The following is a 25,291-nucleotide window of genomic DNA, read 5'->3' on the forward strand; positions in this document are numbered from 1 at the left end:
GAGCCATCTCTTAATGGACCTGCTTCTGTAAGCGGGGACATGCTTGCACTCAGAGTCAACCTCCAGGCATGGGGGTTGGATGCTGTGGATTTCATTCCTGACTCCACCTCTCCATGTGACCTGGCACTTGATGTCCCTCATCACCAAAATGGAGATAATAATTGTCCCCATCTCTTAGGGCAACGAGAAGTAAGTGAAATAAATAATGCCTGTCAAATGCTTGGAAACATGGCATGAAGGAAGGACTCAATAAGTGTCCTTTTTAGCTAATGGAGCTTTTATTTTAAAAGAAATTTAGGGATTATCTTTTAAATGACCATTTTCTCAGAGTTTGATCTAAACAGACCTACACTGGCAGGAGTTCTCACGAGTGCTTTTAGCCCTCCCTGGATTCGAAAGAATGGGCCGTGTTGTCACCAGATCAGCTTTTCAATTTTTCATTCTGCCCTGAATGGTCAGTAGGCAAATGTTTTTAACTTTGCAAAGAATAACAAATTACAGTGGGCTAAAGAGTGATCAAAATAGACCATTTTAAAAACCAATTTAAGATCAGTGCTTCCCCTTTTAAAATTGTCTGGTACTTTTTACTGATTGGTAGGAGTCACTGCCCTTGCCTCTTGAAATATAAAATTATTTCCAAACAGAATGTATTCTGTATCTAGATTTAAATTGGCTTGTTGAGTAATCAGCTCTATTTTTTAATATGCCTAATTTAAATTCAGAGTCTTAGAGGATCACTGTCTTCAATTACACATATGCTCTAGTATATATACTTTAGTACATGTAATTAAGCATGTAAGGCATGTCTTTTCATTGAAAATTAAGAACTTCACAAATGTTTCAGTAGAGCTTTAGAATTTTGTTGGTAATAGTACAAAACAGGTGCTATTCAGTTAGATGGATATTTGAGAATTTTTTGTGAGCCAGGCTGTATACCAGGTGCTGTGCACATAACAGATGGTATCCTTGTCTTCATGAAACTCACAGCCCAAACAAGTTTATAATCTACCTACTGCTGACTTTTTGTCCTATTTAGGAATTAGATGATCTCCTGGCATATAATAAAACAGTTAAGCCTTCTAATACTTTTTCAGGGTCTGTGTGATGCAGTTCTGTCTACTTTGTGGCTAGGATATAGACTTAGGGTTACATTTCCAATGTTGCCTCTCATTTAACCAGGTGCCTTTTCTGAACTTGGGTTTCTTTATAAAGTCTGAGTGATACTATGTGCTCATCCTGTTTCACAGGAATATGAAAAGGAAGACGTAAAGTATGGACTGTTTTGTAAATTATTGAGCTTGTGACGTATAACCAATATTATTTCTAACATCTAACATTTACTATTCTATACCATCTATACTATTCTATACTGTCATTGAAGAGTTGATGCATTTATACTGATTCAAACTAAATAGCTTTGAGGTTTTTTATTTTAAACTAACCAAATATCCTTTTAGGAAAAAAAATTATGGAGAGATAAATATGATTAGCTGCTGTAAAACTGTCAGCTTTCCTAGATGAGTTTTTCTAGTTCGAGATGATAAAGTTGTTAATAACATATCACCTGATTCATACAGAAAATACTTACAGGTTTGTGATTTTCAAACAATGTGTTGTATATAAGGCCACTCCTTTGTTCTGTAGCAGAATACAAAAATTATACAGCACTGTCCCTGTTCTCCAAGTTTACCTACTCCATGAGGGAAATAAATGTAAAGCCAACTAATAATACAAGACAGTGGAAGGGTGCCCAGAGGCCATGGGTAAACTATGGCTTCATGAATAAAATAGGCAATAAGGGCCTTTTGAAGGAGAGTGAATAGTTGAATTTGCCTGAGTACCAGCTTTTTTTTTTTTTTTTTTTTTTTTTTTAAGATTAGTTGGAGATAGGTTTAAAGTTTACCTTTTTGGCAATATGACTACTGATTGGGGAAAATCATTTATATGGATTTGCGGTATATTTGAGGCAGGAAGCAGAAAACTAAACAGATAAAAGAGTGTGGTATTTCTTGGCTGAGTGACATAGATGTTTACTTCCTTGTTTGAAGGATCTTAAGATCCTCAGCACAGAGAGGACTTTCTCATCTGCTGCAAAGCCGCCCGTCGGCTCATACATAAGCTGGTCTGTGCTCAAATGTTGTCACAGAATTTGTGCACCATACAGACGCTCTGAAGTTAAGGAGGCTTTGTTTCAGGTTTTCCTTCAGTTGCTTTCATAATTGTTTTGGGATCCAATGCAAATGACCGTGGAAGTGCCACCTTGCATAACATGTAGTCTTCTGCTCTTTCTTACACTTCACGTTTGGAGGTTTATGTGTGGAGTGAGGAAAAGGCCCTCACATCCTGACTTCCATCCATGTTGTCTCACCTGTCTCCATCAGCTGTTACAAAGATCAGTGCCTTCTTTTAGTCAGAGGCTTCAAGGTCAGCAGCTCTTTGTGAAATTCACATAATACAAATCCGAAAGTACTCAGTAAATGGTGTAACCATAGAGATAAATTTTCTTACTGGATCAAAGTTGAAAATGAGTAAGATAAGAATTCAAAAGAAAAGATTTCCAGGATATAAAGCCTAAGAAAAATTTTAAGCATGACTTATGATGTAGCATTTAATTTCTGTATGTTCCATTATCAAAATTGGTACCGTTACTAACATAAATACTGCATTGGGGCAACTTGAGGATTCAGTAAAACAAATTTGAGCCGGCAGACAGGGTGACTGCACTTGCAAAGGTCATGCTACTCATGCTCAGGTGTTTATGTGAGCAAATGTATAAGGTTGTAAAGAGTCCTGGGAGCTCTTCAAGTTTATAATTTTGCATTTCCCCCTATCTTATTTAGGCAAGCAGTAGCTATACCTCCTGCTGCTCATCCTTACCCTTTCTGGTAACCCAGACCATTGAAATGCAGAGGAGGGAACTACCAACCTATGAATAAAAGAGGAATGATCCCCTAAACCCAAGCATATTTGCAAGTTTTTTTATTCCCAACCAGAATTCAGCAAGTGGACACTCCTCTCAGTGTGTACCTCCACATAAAATCTTTGTCATATTCCTGAGCTGTGGACCCTTAGCTACTGGCTGCTTGGGAAGAGAGCTCAGTGCTCTCATCTGCCTCAGTCACCATCATTATAATGTTGCCATCCAAATCTATCCACTGCTAGTTCTATTCTCTCCTTAAGTAAGCATTGAAAGACACACTCTTAATTTTGTAGCATCCTGCTCTTTATTCCAAAAGAGTTCTTTGAAACAAAATTTTATGACTCAGAACAAAAGAAAAGAAAATGCTGATATTATCAAGGAGATTAAAGTCTAAGATTGAAAGAAGTGTGGGTCAAAGAAATATGTTAACAAAAAGAAACATGTTACAATATTGACATTTTTACACTGGCAATATACATTCCCACAGTCTTTTTTTCTTTTGCCAAATTATTGGTAGGAAATACTGATGTTTAAATTTGTCATTAACATAAAAAGCTTTTTATACTGAGAGATATTAAAATAACCTCCCTTTTGGTATAGTATTTTATTTACACATTAGAACTTTGCTTTATGTTGTTTTCTTGAGTATAAAAAATAATATATACCAGTTTACTTCCAATTTGGGGAGCTCATGCCCCATGAAAGGAATTTACAAGAATCCTAATTGGAAGTTGAACAATCGTTTTGCTTTATAAGAAAAGTCCACCAAAGTTCATCATGTGGTCTCTTTGCTATAAACTCAAGATTTAATTCGTTTTTACTTTCCATTTAAAGACTTGGAATGTATCATTGTTTGAGTTTCTGTCATTTCACGGGAGTTTTCTTCAGGGGCTGACTTCACGGCACTGGAAATTGATACACTGACCTGACGCTTCAACATCTTCATAACCTTTCTCTTGTACCCTTTACATGCAAAGAAATATATGAAAGGGTCCATGCAGCAATTGAAGTTCATCAGACATACCGTAAAGTGCAGAGAAATCTGGAACGAATGTCTTTGGCTACATTCCAGTAAATCAGGAGACTGAAGCTTCTTAATCATGTGTTGAATAATTGCAACATGGTAAGGTGTGAAACAGAGAACAAACACAACAATTATAAAAATAATTGTGTTGAGAGCCTTTTTGTTTACACCAGATTTCTCAGTCAGTGGGTTTTGTTTGGCAGTTTTAAAGAGTTTGCAACAGATTTGAGAATAGCAGATGAGAATGACTAGGAGAGGGAGCACGTATCCTATGAAACACGCACCCAGCAGAATCCAGGGAAGAGATTTTGTTTCTTCAAAGTTCGGATACTCCATGCATGTAGTCCTTTCTTCCTCCTGCTTTGACATAGGTTTTATGAGCAGTGGGAGTGTTTGAGCGAATACTACAATCCAGACAAATATGCAAATGCCTTTTGCATGTTCAATTCTTTTCATCTTGTTGTATCGCAGAGGGTGCACCACAGCAAAGAACCGGTCAATGCTCAAGCAGGTCATGAAGTTCACACCTGCGTATGTGTTGATGTAAAACACGAGAGCAGTTATCCTACACAAGGCCTCACCCATTCTCCAGTCAAAGCCCAGTGCATAGTAGGCTATCCGTGTAGGCAAAGCAGTGGTAAAAAGTATGTCAGAAATCACCAGATTTGTTGAATATAGGGTGGTAGAGTTGATTTTTTTCCTGTTTTGAACAATAACAACCAAGGCTAGCACATTTCCCACAAGCCCGATTATGAAGACAATGCTGTAATGCAGAGGCATTAGTATCCTGGCTGTGTTGTGGTGTGAATAGAGGTCACAGTCACTTTCCTGAGTTGCTGCAGAGGGTGTAGTAAAATTGTTGTCCATTTTTGTATCCATCATTGGTGTTCAAAGTCTCTAGAGAGAACCAGGGAGAGTACTTTTAATTAGAAGTGCATTTAACTAAAAGTAATATAAACTGCCTTTTATAGATCAAACTTTTAAAATTTGTGAAAATTTATAGAATTTTTTAAAATCTGTGATATTTTACACAGTAAAGGAAACCATCAACAAAACCTTAAAAAGGTAACCTAGTAAACTGGAGGAGATATTTGCAAATGATCTATCCAGTGAGGGGTTCGTATCCAAAATATATGAGGAACTTTTATGACTCAAAACAAAAATAATCTTGATTAAAAATGAGCAGAGTACCTGAATAGGCATTTTTCTAAAGAAGACCTACAAATGGCCGGCAGACACATGAAAAGATGTTCAACATCCCTAATCATCAGGGAAATGCAAATCAAAACCACAGTGAGGTATCACCTCACACCTGTCAGATGGCTAATATCAAAAAGACAAGAAATAACAAGTGTTGCCCTGGATGCAGAGAATAGGGAACCCTCTTGCATTGTTGGTGGGAATGTAAATTGGTTCAGCCACTGTGGAAAGCAGTATGGAGCTTCCTTAAAAAATTAAAAATGGAAATACCACGTGATTCACTAATTTCACTATTGGGTATTTAAAGAAAACAAAAACACATATTCAGAGAGTTAATATGTACCATTTTAGCATTATTTGTAATAGTCAGGATATGGAAGCAACCCAAGTGTCCATTGGTAGGTCAGTAGATAACACACACACACACACACACACACACACACACACACACGAATATTACTCAGCCATAGAAAGGAGATCTTACCATTTGCAACAACGTGGATGGATCTAGAGGGTATTATGCTAAGTAAGACAGAGAAAGACAAATACCAGATGATTTCTCTTATACATGGAGTCTAAAAAGCAAAACAAACCAAAAAAAAAAGCAGGAACAGATCCATAAATACAGAGAATAAGCTGGTAGTTACCAGAGGAGAAATGAGTGGGAGGGAATAGGTGAACTAGATAAAGGGGATTATTAAGAAGCATACCTCCAGGGGCACCTGGGTGGCTCAGTTGGTTAAGCATCTGATTTCAGCTTAGGTCTTGATCTCACTGTGAGTTCAAGGCCCACATCAGGTTCTGTGCTGACAGCTCAGAACCTGGAGCCTGCTTCGGATTCTGTGTCTCCGTCTCTCGCTACCCCTCCCCCACTCACACTCTGTCTCTCCCTCTCAAAAATAAACATTAAAAATTTTTTTAAATTTTTTTCTTTAAAATAAAAGAAGCACCCCTCCAAAAGAAAAAAAAATCTATGAAATGTAATATGTTTACATATATAGTAACAAGAACAGAGAATAAAATTTATGTTTTTACTTACAATTCGGTGATTTTGGCAAAGCCCTGGCAAAGGAAATAAGAACCATCTAAATAGAGCAAGTGTATTTTTGTGACAAGAGGGAACATGCTAACTTTTTAGGCAGAAATTCCCTCCTGCCCCGCCTGTTTTCAGAATCATTGTCTGGTTAAGAACAAAATCATGTGTGGCACCCCACATTTCAGATGGGAGCAAAACTTTGCTTTTAAATTGAACTTCAGTTGGATTTTTTTTTTCTAAATGCATATCACTGCCAGGAAATGAAATCAGTCACACATTTATTTAGTGAAATACGAACTTACCACAGTGATCTGATTTGTGTTAACCTAAAAAGTATGAGAAACAGGCTAAGGCCTTGTTAGGAACTGAAAGTTAGGTTTTCTTTTAAAAAAGAAGAAGATGATGACCACGACAACCACGACAAAAACGACGAAAAAGAAAGAAAAAACTGAAGCCATTTCAGGGGAAATGTTAAGATTAATTCTGAACTAGATCGTTCCACAAGTATGCCACTGATGCGTGCAGTGTGCGTTCCTACGTTTTGCGTGCTTGTAAGCATTACACGTTGTGGTGTCTTGTGCTCTGCTTTATTCACCTCACGTGTTCATGGATCAGTGTCATCTATTTGTCATGTGTAGATCTTATGTAGACATTTTATAGATATTTCTGCAGTATTCCAGTGTGTTAGTGCATAATTTGCTTAGCTATTTCCTTGATGCATAGTTGGGTTATTTCCAATTCTTTTCTTGTTATAAATAATGTTAAGACGAAATTTAAAGTCCTGCGTTGAAAAGTAGAAAACAATAATAAAACTCCTTATAGGAGGCTGAGCTTTGATAAAACTTAGGAAGAGCAGAGTAGTAAATTCTGTGATGTTATCTTTAGAAGAAAAATGATACTCTGATAGGACTGTGTGCACAAATCTCATCTGAAAGTCACCAAAATTAAGGGAAAATGTCTATATATCTAGTGACGATGGTTTATGTTAAAAGAAAACAACTCTCTCCCTAGCCATATCAAAACACCAACTACTACTCTGACCGCTGTATTAAATGAACTGCATCTCTGCTAACTTACTTCTAACAGTCTTAAACAGTGATAGCAACAGACAGTGGGGGTTTTCAGAGCATTGCTCTAATGTTATAGGTGTGCGTTACATACAGTGTGGATAGGTTAATTGTTAAAATATGGAAATACAACCTAAAGTAAAAGAGAACAAAACTGGAAGTAGTACTTTCTGTTAATCAAGAAAATATAGGAAAAGAGACTATGAGAAAGAAATATAAATAGATTGAACTCACCTATTAAAAGAGACTATTGGTTTGGATTAAAAAAAAAAATCCAGCTGTATGCTGTTTAGAAGAGAGAGGGCTCAAAAAAGTGACTCAGAAAAGTTGAAAATAAAGATATGGGAAAACATGTATCAGGCAAATCCCAACCAGTAGAAAGCTAGAGTTAGCAATACTAACATCAGAAAAAAACAGAATTGAAGGCAAATTCAATATTAATAGGGATGAACAGGGTCACTACAGAAGTTAAAAAGAGGAGTTCACCCAGAATATAAAAACAATTTTGAACTGTGCATGTAACAGCAAAATTTAAAGGAGAAATTGGAAATTTTAACACATCTTCATTAGAATATGTCAGATAAAGATTAAAGACTTAAAAGATTTACCCAGTGAGACTTCACAGAATTTGTGCTGAAGGTACATGAACATTTTTTGCACGTTTGTGTACTAGGTCATCACAGGACCTCAGAGCTTTTAGAAAATGTTACCTAGCAGCTGACATTCCAGTGACTACAGTGCAACTAAATTAGAAATGAACAATACAGAGATAAAGGATACATCTAGAATCTAAAAAAGTATGTTTCTAAGGAACTCGTGGGTTAAGAAATCACTATAGGATTTTGAAGCAGTTAGAACAAAATGACTAAAATACTATATGCCAAACAATGGGATGCAGCTGAAGTGTTAATCTAAGATAGATGTAGAGCCTTGAATGCATTTATTTTATTTGCAGATTTTTTATTTTGAAATAATTTTTATTTGAGTATAATTAACGTAATGCTACATTAGTTTCAGGTGTACAGCATAGTGATTCAACATCTCTATATGCTTGTGTATGCATTTATTTTTTAATTGAATTTATTTAATTGAAAATAGATAAATATACAGTTCAGGAAGCTAGAAGAAAATTGTTTGCCCAAAGAAAGTAGAAGAAAGTAATAATAAAGATGATTACAGAAATTAATAAAATAGAAAACAAAACAAACACCTAATAAATAAGGAATTTCTGTTTTGTGCAGAAAAAAAAAATAGAGTGATTCTTGAAAGGGAAATCATGGGAATTGCAATTGTGGAATGAAAGTAGAAAAATCTTATCCAGTGAGTTGAGAAAGGCTTCTTGTGAGAAGTAACTTTTCAAGAACTGAGACTAGACATGGAGAGGTGAAAATTTCAGGCAGGGCTTGCGACTTGGGAACAGATAGCAAGAACTTCTTTTATTTTTGTACTTTCTGTGATTTTTTTTTTCTGAAAACCTCAATGTGTATGCTTTATTTTGAGGAATATTTCTCAACAGGTTCAGGAAATGCTTCTAAAACAAATATTAGGATAGAAATTCTCCATATGAATAAATGCCATTGTAGAGATTAGGAAAGTCACATTAACATAAGACTCAGAGAAGAATGTCCCATTGCTTGCCATGTTGTAAATGTGTGTCCAGTTTCTTTACTGAAGTATGGCACTTGGTAGAGCCAGAAATGGCAGGGGTTTCAGAACATCTGATGCTCAAGAATATTTAACACAGTGTTAATTATAAAGATGCACATTTGCAAGCAAATCAAATGTCCATCGTCAGGACATTGGCTAAATATTTTATGGTATAGCCATAGAGTGGAAATGACATTGTGGATGCCTGTTTCTTGACAGGGAATAATGTTCAGTAAGGAAAGCAGATTATACAACATGCCACTTTGGAGGAAAAGCAATTATGTATACATACATGTACACACATCTGCATGGATATGTATGCCAGGACATAATTTTGTATAAGTAACTTTTGAATTTTATCCATAAACTCTTAAATTTTTGTTCTTTTTAAAAAATATTTATTTATTTATTTTGAGACAGAGCAGGAGAGGGGCAGAGAGAAAGAGAGAATCTCAAACAGGCTCTGCACTGTCAGCACAGAGCCCAGTGTGGGGCTCAACCTCATGAACCATGAGATCATGACCTGAGCAGAAATTAAGAGTTGGTTGCTCAACCAGCTGAGCCACCCAGGTGCCTGAATATGTGCTTAAATTTTTAATACTAAACATGAATTTAAATTTTTAATACTGAACATGAATTGACTATGAAATGAGTAAATAGGCAAATAACTTCATGTGAGGAAAAACATTTTTTTAATTCAGTTCTTTCAAAAATCTTGTCATCTGACATACATTTCAAAGCTAGCCCTTTAGTGCCCTTTACTCAGATTGATGCATTAATTTTTATTAGGTGCCTACCTTTAAGTCCTATCTGGAAGAACATTTGTATTGACCCTTGTGGGCTAAGTACTGCTGTCCGCTCCCTACTTGCCATATGAGGAAAGCAAGTGCCATAGAGCTTAAAAGGTCATGCTAGATCCTTCTCTCTGGTGACCTGGCTTCAGGTCTCCTACCCTGTCCAATTCTTGGCAAGGGCAGCTGGTTCATATTGCCCTTGAAGAACTGAGAGTTTGTGGTTTTGAAGTGGTCTAGGCTTTAAGAACCATCTTTACCTGTAAATAGCCTGGGAACAAGGTGTCCCCTCCGCTGCAGAGCCAGGCAACGATCCTTCCTAAGGACAGTGGGGTCCCCACTTCTAGGACAGTGTAGATCACTGATGGGAAGACTCTTGAGGGACTGCTTACTGCCCACCCTTGTCCTGAGTCAGTCAGAGAAAGACACCTGCACAGTGCGGACAAGTAAATGGGATGGCTCAGAAATGGTCTTTGGTAAAGATGAATCTAGGCTGTCTTGAAATCTGGTGATGTTTCAGTACCCTCTCGAAGGTTGATTCTGTTAATGGCACTAGTATGTTACCTTAGTTCTTGATTATATCTATCCTGGGCTATTCATGCTATAGTTTTAGTCATTTTTATCTTTTCCAAATTGAGAGAAATATTCTTTCATGTACTTGACTGTTATCCCATTCTTACCTGAATCAATCCCAGTTTATTATCATCATCCCTGAGATATTATTATATATCCTCCTTTAATCATTGAGGACTCAAGATTACTTTCTTGAACCTTGACTTACTCCATTCTTTTATTCAGCAAAAATTGTTTTCAGTGCCTTCATATGCTAGGTCCTGAAATTACCGAGATGGTATCTTTCAATATGGGAGGGCCTGAAACGGAAGGATGATGTTGGGAATGTGCTGTTATCTGAATGAGGGAGCATTGTCTCACTGTTGTTTAAAGGACTCCTACTCACACATACTAGGGTTCTGCTTGCTCTTTGGATTACTGTGTTCCTTACCAACCTTTGGATTGCCAGTTGTTCTTTTAATCATTTTTTCAGGTATAACTAACTTCCTCTCACCCTCCCTTCCTCCTTTTCTTCCTTTATCTGTTTATTTTTTAATACATTTTAAGTATTTTACAGTTTTTAAAATAAGTTCATCCTTTTTTTTTTTTTTTAAGTTAGCTCTATGCCCAACATGGGGCCTGAACTCATGACCCTGAGATCAAGAGTTGCATGCTCTACTGACTGAGCCAGCCAGGCACCCCTTAAGTATTTTACATTTTTATAATCTTTAGACGACAGCTCTGTCATGTTATTAGGATAAATATACTGAGTTGTACTTGGAGGTACTATGACTTATCATTTCACTTATCAAACACTGAAGTGTTTGTTCTTCATCTTTTTTCCTTAGAATACTTTTATCTATAAGAATTCTAATTCCCTTATAATGCTTTCTAATGACAAGGTATGTGTGGCCACTAAACTGTCCTTAGTGCCCCACACCCTGAGGAACATGAATGAGGACTGAAGCCTTTGCCCTGTGGGCACAGTTAGTAACTGGGCTGCATGGAGCGTGGGGGCCGCATTCAGATTCCACCTGAGGAACCCGCTTACCTCCTGACAGCTGGCTGCAGCCACCCTGGCAGCCATCTGCGCCAGTTCTCTTACCAGTTATGTCACTGAGCAAAGGGGTCTATCCCAGTTTTGTCTCTGTAATGCAGTAATGAGATAACTCTACTGCCAATCTAACATATGCAAAACAGCAGGCTCTCCCGTAGCAAAATATCCTCCACCGTATTTTTACTTATGTTTTCGGAAGTGGGTCTGTGTGTGTTCTCTAGAGTTGATTTCATTGCTGCTAGAGTAGCTAACATATCTTAAGACATTATCATCTCATTTTTGCATAACCGGACGTGTTGACATGAAGTGACAAGTTCTTTCTAGCCACAGAAAGGAGGAAAATAAAAGGCTCCCCCCCAAAAACTCATCTATTAGTATTTAAGAAAATTGAGCGCTAATGTAATTTGTTCCTGGAAATATTTGCCCTGGCTACCGACTTGGAGGCATTTGTGATTGTTCACAGATCTGTGGTCCCAATTTACTTGCTTGGATAATTATTTTCTTAGATTTTATTTGTGGCAGAAACAAAATAAAACCTTCACTGTACTTGTAGATTTAGTGTGAACTAGGATATTGGCTTTTAGTTTTTGCTTTAAGATTCTGAAATGTCACCTTTACCCCTAATATTTATTCACTTAATAAGCATCAACAGCCTTAAATGAAAAGGAGTTAAACTTTTAGTAATTTTGTTTAAAGTTAGGCCTTAGCAATGGATTGAATGGCTCAAGTCATGTGAAATGATAAGCTGTAAGAGGTGACTTCTCTATAAGGCCAAGTCTACTGAAGACCATGTTTACACTTCAAGACAGTCTGACTCAAAGTGCCCATGCACCAAAAAGGAAGTTCTAGGAGCGCACTTTCAAAAATAAGAGCCGAACGGGCGCCTGGGTGGCTCAGTTGGTTGAGCGTCCGACTTCGGCTCAGGTCATGATCTCACAGTTCGTGGGTTCGAGCCCCGCATCAGGCTCTGTGCTGACAGCTCAGAGCCTGAGCCTGTTTCAGATTGTGTCTCCCTCTCTGCCCCTCCCCTGTTCATGCTCTGTCTCTGTCTCAAGAATACATAAACATTAAAAAATTAAAAAAAAAATAAGAGCTGCAAAAATGTGGAGTTAGAGATATGAATTGTATTTGCATATTATTAAAAGAGGAGTATTGATTGATCTGATTCTTTCTCTGATTTCTCTGGAGACACTGTCCTTTGGCTGTGTTGTTGAGGAGAGGTAAGGTTGAGGGAAAGTTTCTGGAGTGGGAAAAAATGAAATCATTGAGAAAGGAGGGGGCGGGCGAAAGCTTGGGTTCAGTAGAAGAGCAAGAATTCGGTGTGCTGAGGAACTAGGCGAGCACAGATGTATCACGATAGCAGGCAGAAGCTGGTTGGTGCCCTTGAGAGGAAACCTACTCCACGGAAGAAAGGAATCGTTGCTTCTTCCCCTGGTTACCTAGTTTTATGAGTATTTGTCAGTTACTTGAAAAAAACCTTCTTGCTCTGACTCACACAGGGACTTCTAAGTTTGGTCCAGTGTCACACATGTCATGGCCTACCACTCAACCAGTGATTTTTTGCCCACCTTCTTTTTAGTTGGCTAAACAGTCATCACCTGGGCAGTTGTGTGGGCCATTTGCCCATAAAGGGGGCAGGTAGGAAACATTAATTCCTAATTGTGGGAAGGAAACCTGAGGCACAGCCGGGTTGTGACCAGCACTGGCACAGCCTCTCTTCACTCCATTGGCAAAGTCAGGTTGTGTGTTCCAGTAAGCTGCCACTCGGCTGTTTGTTTCACAGTCAGTATGCGCCCCAGTTCACTTAGTGAAATAAGTCTTTCTACACTGTCAGGTGATTCTTTTTCCCCAGCCAGCTTTGAGTCCTAAGTTGATGGCTCACTATGTCTATGGTCAGGATTCATTTTTGGAAGGATATAGGGAACGTTGTCCAGGAAGGTGGGACACTGATAGCTGCCTGAACTTTCTCAGGATAGAATCTCGCACCTGCCAGAGTGTTTATGTTCAGAGTGCGGTTGTCTGTGGTCGTCTGCGGTTGGCCTGTCTGAGGGGACCTCCCTACCCTGCCTCTGGGTTTGTGGAAGTGTGACCCTCCTGCTGATCCCATGGCACAGGCTGCTTCTGACCACCTCTCAGTAGGTCTGCAGAGGGTCACTTACGGGACAGTGCACAGAGAACTACTTCTTTGCTTTTTTTTTTTTTTTTTTTTGAATTTTAGAGAGAGGGGGAGTGTGTGAGCAGGGGTGAGGGGCAGAGAGAGTGAGAGGGAGGGAGGGAGGAAGGGAGAGAGATCCTAGGCAGGCCCCAAGCTGAGTCTGGGGCTTGCGGCACTTGATCCCACCACCCTAGTGTCGTGATATGAGCCGAAATCAGGAGTCAGACACTGAACCTACTAAGCCACCCAGGTGCCCTGAGAACCTCTTGAAGACAGAAAAAACAAAAACCAAAAAAATGTGTTCGCCAGTTTGTAGTTTACTTTTAGTGCCTCTGCAGCATCCTGACCTAATAGGCACTGACTGAGGAAGACCACGTCGCCTTCCATAAACACATGCATTGGCATTGATGCAAAGGTGAAAGGGGCCTGGCATTTGAATTACTTGATTAAACACCTACTTGCACATTTAGGGTTTCATATATTCCAGCTATTTTTCTTTCCCCTTTCACTGATTTTCTTTGTGTGGCTTTTGGCAGCTCTAACAAACTGAGTAGGTTGATGTGAAAGTTACCAACATGAACACAAAGGAGGTGGTAATACTAAGGACAGGAGTTACATCACATAATATTTAGGAACTGTAAGAAAACAGAATCCCGCATAATACGCATTTCAGTGAGGAAGACAAATACTGTGTTTCCATGTGGCATGATTTGACCTATAAGTACAATAACTGGATAATACAAAAAGATTCTTTTTAAAAAAATTTTTTTTAATGTTTACTTATTTTTGAGAGATAGAGACAGAGTGCGAGCAGGGGAGGGGCAGAGAAAGAGAGAGACACAGAATCCGAAGCAGGATCCAGGCTCCGAGCTGTCAGCACAGAGCCCCAATGCAGGGCTCAAATTCACAAACTACGAGATCATGACCTGAGCTGAACTCGGACACTTACTGACTGAGCTACCCAGGCGCCCCATAAAAAGATTCTTTGTAGTAAAGATCTCAGTCTGTGTTATCTTTATGTGCCTTTTCTCCTTAAAGTTCAAGGGAGTTTCAGGTTTTGTTTTTTGACTCATCTCATGGAAATTAGTCAGAAACATCAAATATCCTTATTTTGTGGATAAGCAGAATTCCAGAGAGATTCGATCATTTGCTCAGGGTCCTCCATCAGTATAGGTACCAAGTCAGGAGTCACAAAGGTGTCTGGGACTCCATGCCGTCCCTCACTTGCTAACTCCTATCAAGTCAGTGGTTCCTGTGCCTGCAGCCTCCTGACTGTCTCCCACACTCGGCCTCGCCTCTACACCATGTGTTTGTCGGTCCCTCTGCCTGTCTGTATACTACTCTCACTCCCACTGCCTGCCTTCAGGCCTCTCTCCCATCTCTCTGGAGCTCCTGCCACACCTTTCACAGTGCCTTTCAAATGCCGCACGTTGAACCCTGGGCTGATGGGAAGCTCTCTGACTCCCTGTGGCTGGGCTCTGCCTTACTCTTCAGCTGGCTCTCTGGCCATCTTCTCCCTGTGATGCCCTGGCTCCAGCTTTCCTAAATTATGTGCATTTTTTTGACGTTCTGTGTTCTGTCACAGCTCTGTGCCTTTCTGGCACTTTTCCTTCTTTCGGACGCCTCCTCTTCTTTGTCCTGTATCTTCAGCTCTTACTTTCCTTCAAGACTTAGTTCAGAGTCCGCTGTGCCTGGAAGCTTCCCTGATCTTATCCTGTCCTGCTCTGTTGGAGCACCCTCCAGAAAGACAGCGTGCAGTGTCCTCGTGAGGGCACTGTGTTCTCTACTAGCACCTGTATTGTTGAGTTTATTTTTCTGTTTCCCACCAGCCTGCGGAGTCCTGTGCATGGGAACTGTGTTAATTTTGTTTATCTCCAGCTGACCCATGACTGAGGCACAATAGACACCCACTAAAGAATGACAGAGTCCCAGCTTTCTAGATCCTTAAGCAAAGGCTCTTTATCAGAGTTCTTGATTAGTAGTAGGAACCAGTATCATTAAGCGCAGACTCTCCTCCAGGCACTGTTCTGGGCACTCTACGTATATTCACTCACTGAATCATCATAGAACTTTCACAAACCCATGTCCAGTGGTGAAACTAAGACACAGAGCACTTTCATGACTTGTCTTAAAGACATAGCTGTTAAATGTCAGGATTCAATCCTGGCAGTTTGGCTCCTAAAATCGTATTTTGTGCAAAGTGTTTTATCCCTGGCTCCTGTTACCAAATCGATCTGATGTTACTGGTAGAAAACAGGTTAAAAATAGGAAAACATCTTAAAAGTTTAACATGTACCAACTCATCCTGTCTGAACTAGAGAGAAGAGGAGAACTGGGGAGCTGGAAGGAGGGAGAGGAGGAGGGAAATATGCTGATTTAAATAAAGGCACTCATTAATTTACTTATATTTTAAAGTAAGTAAAAGGTTTTACAAATGAATTTAGATTTTACTATTTTTAACAATATTTTCATAAAACAATTTAGACTGAAAGAAAATGGTGACTACCTAGGATAGCTTTGATGCTATTAATTTATATTTATGCTACTTTTTAGGTGTTTGTAGACTTTTAACAAAATATTTTTTATTCTTCTCTTTGAGCTTTCAAGACACCACAAGGATCTTTGTTAACTCTACAGTTTTCAGGTGGTTTTCACATGCATTATCTCATCTGATATTGAAGCCCTGGGCTTTACAGATTTCTTGGAAAGCTCAGGAACTACATGGGCTGGAAGGACTTGCACACCGTTAGCACACTCCATGCTCTGTGGCCTTGAACCCGGCAGTAGGCCCTTACCCGTGGCAGGGAGGGAGGCATTACTTGTAAACTCCTCTGCTGGGTGGGAAGCTCTTTTTTTAAAATGCACTCTTCTTAAGGATGATGGCTTTCTCCCCTACATTTTACCCCATAGAGTGTTTCAGAACCATCCTACAGTAGATACCTAGTAAATGTCTGTGGATTTCTTAAGTGAAGGAAAGTCATATAGTGATCTGAGGTAGTGTTTATTCTAGTAAATGATTGGTCATGTTACTAATAAGTTCTTGGAAGCTAGTTAAAGTAATTTATAAGAGGCATTCCCACCCCCACCCTTACGCCCGCCCCCACCTCATGAAAGGTGAGCCAGTGAGTGAGCAGGCTTTGTGCAGCAGTGTGTTCTTTGTAGCGTTATGTCTCCAAAGTATGATTGAGTCCTGGGGAGAAAGTATGAGCTGAAGTAGTAGCAGAAGCGGATCCAGACAGCAAGCACAGATAGATGTTTACCCTCCATAGACTCAGTCTTTATGTAAAATATTCTGTGAAGATCTGCAAATAAGTGTAAGAAAAATAATTCTCACAAAATGATAGGGCAAGGAAACTTATTGGATTCATCCTTTGGTAGTTTAATGGGTAGAGGGAGGAGAGAATGATAGCAGACAGTTTTCTGGCGCTTACCTATGACAGCCAATGTGACAAGGATTTGGCAGTATTATTACTCCCGCGAGGCCACACAGTTTAGGAATAATCGAACCCAGGTCTAAGCCTGATTCCAGAGCCCATGCTCTGAACCAATGCCCTGTACTGTACTTGGACTGATACCCCCTAGAGCTCCCAGACACGCCTTCCTTTAGAGGAACTCTCCTCATGGCTTACATTTTGCCAAGAATTTCTGTTACTTCCATTCCCACCCTGGACATAAATGTTGCAAATCATTACATGTACTTCATTGTTTTGTGACATTTTTTAGGCACATGGAAATTCTAGAAAAAATAGACCTGTTTAGCTTTAGTGATCATCAAATAAATATAAAGCAAGCAACAGATTCATTTTACACTTATCAAATTAATTGTTTATATTTAGAATTAAAATACTCGTGTTGGCTAAGAAGCAGTGAAGCCCAAACTGTCACTGGTTGGTGGGGAGGGGGGTGGGCAGCAAATTGGTAAAATATTTTTGTAAACCAAAGACTACCAGTTTATATATAAAGCTTTAGAAACATTTATACCCTTTGCCTAATGAATTCTAGTATTGGCACTCTGTCTGGAAAAATACTAGAAAGTATAGAAGTAATAGTGTATAGAAAAGACCTTTAGGTATATAAACATGGTCAAATAGAATGTGACAACTTTTTTTGTTTCAAATTGTGCTAAATAACTTCTATACACATGCATTTAAGTATAGGAATACTCCATTTTAAAATAATTTTGTTCCTTTCCCTTCATACTAAAGTACCCTGAAATATTGGCATTATTTGCTGACTTACACTTGATGCTGTTTTCTGTAACTGTGAGTTCACACAGAAGTACAAAGTAAGCCCCGTGTTTTGGCACAGAGTTCAGTCATGGTCCCTTGTTCTCACCTACCTCGGTATTAGCTGCCAGTCAGCGGAGACTAAACTATATTGATACGATTTTTGTTAGAAATATTTATAGTTGTCATTGAATAGATTGTTTTCTTTACTTTATACCTTAATTGGGCTTTTAAAGTTTTACAAAATATTTAAAAGAAATGAAATATCTAGTACTCACCTCTCGGTGACTTGTTGGGACCTCTGTGCGGTAGCAGTCCGTGTTTGCCCAACTGAAGTAGGTTACTTTGGCATGTTGCTTGAGAGATTATGCAGACATCCTTTTATGGTGGTGGCTTTTTTTTTTGTCACGCTGTGACTGAGCATAGCAATGATTAGTTACCCTCATATATGCGTGTGCACTTTTTTTTTTAAATGGGAAGTGAAATTTTTCTGTTAGTGATTTTTTTTTTTTACCAGTTATCCAAAAACCCCTAGGAATTTATGCATTGCTAATATCTATGGAACTTTATAAGTTTTTTAAATAAAGATTTAAATCAGTATTAAAAAAAATTCTTTGAAAGGAAGACTAAAGCAATAAACCTTAACCAGACAAAAAAAAAAGATAATTACTGATGATTTTGTATCTAGATTCTGTGTAAAAGTATGAGTTTTTAATGCTTTAAAGAAAAAAACATCAACTGTGACAGTTTTGTCTACCTGGAAACTTGATGCAGAGAGCAGTTTACTCATTCTCTATCTTAATGAGAAAGAAACAAAGGTTTCTGTGGTGAGTGGGAGAACGATGCTCTTTTGCATTGTACAGGGACAGGTGGATGTTTTCAGGCAGGAGCCCAGCTGACAGGATCGGTGACTGCATGGACACATGGATGACAAGCGAAGAGTTGAAGGGGGACATCTTACAGCTGATAGCCCAGTCCTTTGCAGAGGATGGAGACCTGCTATTCACCTTTCAGTTCTAGGTGGCTCAGTTTAAACCAGCATTAGCTATCCAAATGCAACTTCTGTGTAGGCTAATGAATAGCAGTGTAGTGGTCAGAATGAGAGAGGTGATAGTTACACTTACCCAGAACTGACCTGGCCATTCCCAGTCAGTTCTGCGTGCTGCATTTTACGAAAGGCATAGATGACCATGTGATAGGGCTGGTAAGGGGTCTGGATCCCAGGTCTTAGGAGAAATGATGGAATACACCGAGAATGTTTAGGCTTGGCCAAGATGTGATCATCTTCCTCATGCATTGGAAGCTGTCCCATAGAGAAGGATTTAGTTGTGTATGTCAGTCCTCCCAACTCCAGAGAATAGAAAGAAGGCCAGTAAGAGGAAGCCACTAGAGACAGCTTTCAAGTCAAAATATGAAGGTAGTTCCCAAAAGTTAGGGTCATTAAAAAAAAAAAATGGAAGAGGCTTTCTTATTTAGGTGCCTACATAAACTGGTTGACTGTCTTGAGGGATGACACAGAGAGAATTGAATCATTTGGTAGGAATTTGTAACTCTGACTTCACATCTTCCACTCCAGAATCTGTCAGAAGGGCCAAGGGGCTTCAGCCCCTCAGTGGTATCATTCCATCTAGAAGCTTACTAGGTTCTTCTAAGCTCTAAAATGCTGGAGATGTCGAACACTGTCAAACAGAAGAGCAACAACTTTACCCAATTCTTTGTGCCTCCACCTCACTGTCTGTAAAATAAAGGTACTGAAGTAAATGATCGCCAAGATAATTCCTAGTACAAAAATCCTGAGGGGGCAATATAGATATTTTATGATTTGGTGATAAATATGATAAAATATTCTAGAATTAATTTATTTAAAACTTGGATTGAAGAATATTTGAAGAAGACAGTGTTGAGAAGCTTCTCGATTTGTTGAAAGAACATCCTGGTGCGGTGTTTTGGTTTTTAATTTTTGAAAGAGTTTTTATTAAGTAAAGCATTGTTATATGATGAAGAACTCAACTAGGTAAAGTAAATGTTCTAGCGAACTGGATCTACCTCTATTTGGTATTAGAGTGTTTGAATATATAAAGAAAAGGGTGCAGGCTGATTGTCCTGTGAGATGCTGTGAGGGTTTAGCGTGCGTTAACTTCATGAGCCCACAAACCTTATTTTTATTGTTATTGAAAGTTACCAGGATTTCTTTTGTTGTACTATAAAAGTGCAGTCAATGTACTTTTCTGTAGAAGAGATAAGATGGACATTTGTGACCTGAACTGAGTGTTTTTTATGATTTTCTTCTTTCAAGTACAATTGTGAGTATGCAATAGATAATAAATATTAGTGACACCAGTTGAAATAGTGAATGAATGAATTTTAGCCTGTTTTCCTCTTTTCTTTACTTCACCTTCATATGTTTAAGTCAGATAGGGCTTCCAGAAGTTAGCTATTCACAGTTTGGAAAGGGTCAAACTGAATTATTGCTGACAATATACAGAACAGATGTTGTGTCATAAAATAAGGAAAAGAGAAAAACTGGTCAGTGACTAATAACATTATGATATTTTGTGAAGTCTGTGTGTATAGAAATAGCAACGGAAATTTCTACAAAACAACCTGTATATTCGTGGTCTGAAATGTGTGCTTTTGTATTATGGGTGTATGTGGTCTAGTACTTAGTCATCATTTAAAACTATACAGTGATTAATAACTTCTAAGGAATTTTTAAACTTCTTTTATTGGTATATAAGACATGAACTGTGGTCATTAAAAATTCCTATCAGTTTTGTCTTAGTTTACATTGAAATGTAACCTCAAATAAGAACGTGGCTTCGGATTGTCTATTGTAACATCATCCTTTACACTTTTTTGGAACTTCTATAAATTAAGTACGTCAAAGAATATGTTCTGTGGTGAGATCTCTCAGGTACAACCAAAATAGAGCTTTCTTCTTACTACCAAGAGACCCACAGGCTATATTTTGAGTGTATATATGAAACTGTAGGTTTTAATCCCACTAAAAATAATAAAACAAGATGCTTTTTTAAATAAAAGGCAAATTCTGGGTAGTTTGCCATTTTAAAGAGAAACTCATTTATTCACCAAATATTTTTTAAGCAACTCCTCTGTGCCAGGCATGGTTTTAGAGAGTGGTGATAAAGCAATGAACAAAACGGGCAGAACGGGCAGAAATCCCAGCCTCTGTGGAGTTTCCCTCCAGTCGGGGAGATAGAGGATAAATAAGTCACACAGCGGATTAGGAGCTTATAGGTGCTGTGGGGAAAGGAAATAGAGAATGCAGAGTGGGGATGGGTCTGTGAGGTGGGGTAAGGGGTGCACTTTGGAATGAGGCAGCCAAGAAGGGCCTCTCTGAGAAGGAGCTCTTTGAGTAAAGACCAGAAGGGCGTGAGGGAGTAAATGGCACCACGTCTATGGGAAGGTGGCCAGGACAGGCACGCACCCTGGGGCACCAAGTGCCTGCTGGTGCCGGAGTGAGACATACCTTGTCCAGCGTGGCTGGGACAGCAACAGCGAGTGGTGGGGAGGTCAAGTACAAGTAGGAGTAGAAGACCAAGTCTGAGATCTGGAATGCAGGGCCATGTAGGTCTTTGTAAAGGCTTGGGCTTTTACTCTCGTCTGGGGACTCACTGGAAGATTTTATGACCAGGAGTGATTAACTTGCACTTTTTAACAGAAAGAATACACAGCTACTTAATCAACTTTGTTTGAGTTAAGTAAGTTGAATTGGAACAAAACAGTTTTTGTGTATTATTTAGAATGGCAATTTAAATAAGTCTCTGTTGCAGAGATTAATTCTGAGAGGGAATGTGTAGCTCAGGGTCTGGCATGGAATAGGAAAGGAGGTCAATTAACATTTACTAGATGAGGAAGAGAAGAATTTTCTACACAACAACCAGAATATTCTTTCAGGAAAGACAACTACATATTTGCTTGGATTTGCTCTTGGACGTATGTCTCATTCAACTACAGTCACAAAGAGGAAGTTTGTTTATAGAAAGCTATTGCCAGCATTTTAAGCTATTTTCTCTATTATTTTACATTTCAAAGCTTGAAATTTCATGGAGAATAAAATTATTTTCTCTTGTGGAATTAGTAAACTTTGCATCTTTGCTGAATAATTCTTAAGACTGCTGAGTGTGCAGAGTTGAGAGATCAGCAGAGATGATGGTTACAAAGTAGATCAGATAGTTTTCGTTCCCTAACAAACCATTCTAAACCTGGTGATGGGGACGTGTAGGTGGTTCAGTTGGTTGAGCGTCAGACTCTTGATTTCGGCTCAGGTCATGATCCCAGGGTTGTGGGATCAAGCCCTATGTGGAGCCTGCTTAAGATTCTCTCCCTCTTTCTCCCTCTGCCCCTCTCCCCCATTTGCACACACTTTCTCTCTGAAAAATTAAAAAAACAATTTGAAAATTAAAAAATAAGTCTGTGTTCATTAAAATTGCTTTGTCAGTTTTTTTATAATCAGACAAATCTTGAGAGTCAATTATGTGTAAGGATTTACATTAGGTATTAGGAGGATGCAATGCTAAATAAAATATTGTGCTTTCTGACAATTTAATAGACTTTTTAAAACACTGTATAGTTAAAATGTGATCATAAAAATAAGCTCAAAATGGATTAGACCTGAATGTGAGGGCTGAAAGTATAAAACTCCTAGAAGACATAAGCAATAACCTCTTTCACATGGGCCATACAAACTTTTTTCTAAATATGTCTTCTCAGGGAAGGGAAACAAAAGCAAAAATAAACTTTTGGGACTACACCAAAATAAACAGCTTTTGCACAGTGAAGGAAACCATCAATAAAACAATAAGGCAACCTACCAAATGGGAGAAGATCCTGCAAATGATTTATCTGATGAGGGGTTAATATCCAAAATATGTGAAGAACTTCTATAACACAACACCAAAAAGCCCCACAAATAATTCAATTTAAAAATGGACAGACAACCTGAATAGGCATTTTTCCAAAGAAGACCTACGGATAGCCAACAGACACATGAAAAGATGCTCAGTTGTCAGGGACATGCAAATCAAAACCACAATGAGATATCATCTTAATCTGTCAGAATGACTGCAATCAAAAAGACAAGAAATAACAAGTGTTGGCAGGAATGTGGGAAAAAAAAGAAACCCTCATACACTGTCGATGGGAATGCAAATTGGTGCCACCATTGTGGAAAACAGTATGGAGATTCCCTAAGAAATTAAAAATAGAATTACTGTATGATCAAGTAATTCCACTACTATTTACCCAAAGAAAATGAAAATGCTAATTAAAAAAGATAAATGCACCCCTGTGTTTATTGCGGCATTATTTACAATAGTCAAGATATGGAAGAAACCCAAGTGTCCATTGATAGATGAATGGATAAAGATGGAGCACACGTGTGCCCACCCCCCGCCATACACACACACACAGACACTGGAATATTAGCCATAAAAAAAAAAAAATAAGGAATGAGATTTTGAGGGCACTTGTTGGGATGAGCACTGGGTATTATATGTAAGTGATGAATCACTGGGTTCTACTCCTGAAACCAGTACTACACTGTTATGTTAACTAAGTTGAATTTAAATAAATTATGTACTCAAAAAAAAAAATGCGATCTTGCCATTTGCAACAACATGGATGGACCTAGAGGGAATAATACTAAGTGAAATAAGTCAGAGAAAGACAAATACCATATGATTTTACTCATATGTGGAATTAAAACAAATGACCAAAGAAAACAAGAGACAAATGGAAAATTAGACTCTTTAAGAGAACAAACTGGTGGTTGCCAGAGGGGAAGTGAGTATAGGGACAGATGAATTAGGCAAGGGGATCAAGAGTACATTTACTGGGTGTAAAGGGAGAGATAAAAACAGAAGGACCAGCCAAATATCTACTTAAAGAATATTTAGAGCCCCAAATCCCTTCCTTGCCTCAGATTGGTAGATGGTTGCCATGGCTGTTCTCACCCCAGCAGAAGTCTGGGGTTTTATTCTCTGGAGAGGTCTCTGAACTGCAGAATACTAGGCACATACCCTAACACTAGCCCTAACCCTACCCTAGATCTGAGAAAGTGGCTTCCAGAACACACAATAAGAAAAACTGAGAACCAGCCTAGTTATCCTGGAGAAGAACTGAAACAGTAAGAATTGGTAGTATTTCTGTAAATGAGTGTGAAGGTAGACATAAAAGCAGAAGGACTAATTAAATATCTGTTTAAAGAGTACTAGAGTATCAGCTGGGTAGATGGATGCCTAGTCTGTTCTCAACCCAGCAGAAGTCTGGGGTTTTAGTCTCTGGAGAGATCCCTGAACTGCAGAATACTAGGCATACCCTAACTCCTAACCCCTATCCCTAACACCCTAACCCTGATCCCCTGGAGAGGTCTCTGAACTGTAGGATACTAAGCACATGCCTTAATTCTAACCTTAACTCTAACCCTAGATAAAAAAGGGAGTACATATGATGAGCACTGAGTAATGTATAGAAATGTTGAATCACTGTATTGTACATCTGAAACTGATATAACACCATATGTTAATTATACTACTTCAAATAAAAGTAAATAAAAAAGACTAGAATTATAGCCACTAGGTTATTCTTCTCATAATTACTATCCCATTTTGAAATAAATGATCATACAGCTGTTCAAGAATAAGGATTATTTTATGGCCCTCAATCGGATGAGGCTGCCATGCTGTGCCAAGCACTGTGGCACATGCTGGAGGATCCAGGAAGGTGCATTTCCTTCCCTGCTATGGGAGGTACTCTGTCTAGGAGGAGAGCCAGATGAGGGAGGCATATATTTTTTTTAATGTTTATTTTTGACAGAGGGAGAAAGACAGAGCATGAGTGGGGGAGGGGCAGAGAGAGAGGGAGACACAGAATCTAAAGCAGGCTCCAGGCTCCAAGCTATCAGCACAGAGCCTGATGCACGGCTTGAACTCACAGACCACGAGATCATGACCTGAGCCGAAGTCGGACGCTCAACCAATTGAGCCACCCAGGCGCCTCATGAGTGAGGCATTTGAAGCTGATCCACTGTTCTGCCTACATACATTGGCTGCCCTGTCTCCATCGTCCTTCTTGCAAGACTGAGAAAGATTGCGTCTGACACATCTATGTCTCCAGTCCTTATCCAGTGTCTGACACTTAGGTGCTCACTAGTTAGGGTTTTCCCTCTTCTAGTATTTGCTGTATTCTTGTAGATGCCTATAGATGCTGCTGCCATCTTTCAGATTTGTACTGTATGTTTGCTTTCACTCTGTTTTTGGAAGCAGAATTGAGAGGACAATGAGTGATTTTTTTTTTTTTAAATGATCTCTATCAGAGAAGGGAAAATTTTGTGCAAGAGGCCAAGAGCATTCTGTGTTTCCACAAAAGTGGAAATGAAAACGTTTCGTGCATTTTTTTTTTATGGTAAAGGTGTACTCATGCCACTCACCAAACACACAAAACAACAACAACAAAACTACGAAGGAAAAATAAAGGCTATATTGAGTCATTACGCCAAGCGTCTAATGATGAATGGGTGCGAGCGTGTTTCCAGACCACTCTCCTCATTCGTGTTCCCTGCCTAGCCCTTGCAGGAATGTGAGTGTGCAATCCTG

At 38.9% G+C, this 25,291-nt stretch overlaps 2 protein-coding genes across 11 annotated transcripts in view; one reads left to right on the plus strand and one right to left on the minus strand.

The window, feature by feature from the left end:
* Positions 1–25,291, plus strand: part of UBAC2 (UBA domain containing 2) — a 251,911-nt gene that overhangs the window by 163,384 nt on the left and 63,236 nt on the right. The window lies entirely within an intron of this gene.
* Positions 1,819–18,077, minus strand: LOC106978319 (G-protein coupled receptor 183). 3 transcript variants are annotated; one of them, XM_053217449.1, is made up of 4 exons: positions 17,954–18,076; positions 9,946–10,114; positions 5,629–5,666; positions 1,819–4,841 (listed from the first exon to the last, which is right to left on the minus strand). In XM_053217449.1, exon 4 carries the CDS (start codon positions 4,824–4,826, stop codon positions 3,738–3,740), a length of 1,089 nt encoding a protein of 362 aa, XP_053073424.1. In that variant the 5' UTR covers positions 4,827–4,841; positions 5,629–5,666; positions 9,946–10,114; positions 17,954–18,076; the 3' UTR covers positions 1,819–3,737. The 3 variants fall into 3 exon arrangements, with proteins under 3 accessions (XP_053073424.1, XP_026920958.1, XP_053073417.1); XM_027065157.2 differs by lacking the exon at positions 5,629–5,666; XM_053217442.1 differs by lacking the exons at positions 5,629–5,666; positions 9,946–10,114 and having other exon boundaries at positions 17,954–18,077.

The sequence above is a fragment of the Acinonyx jubatus genome, chromosome A1, assembly GCF_027475565.1.
Source record: "Acinonyx jubatus isolate Ajub_Pintada_27869175 chromosome A1, VMU_Ajub_asm_v1.0, whole genome shotgun sequence".
Taxonomy (NCBI): domain Eukaryota; kingdom Metazoa; phylum Chordata; class Mammalia; order Carnivora; family Felidae; genus Acinonyx; species Acinonyx jubatus.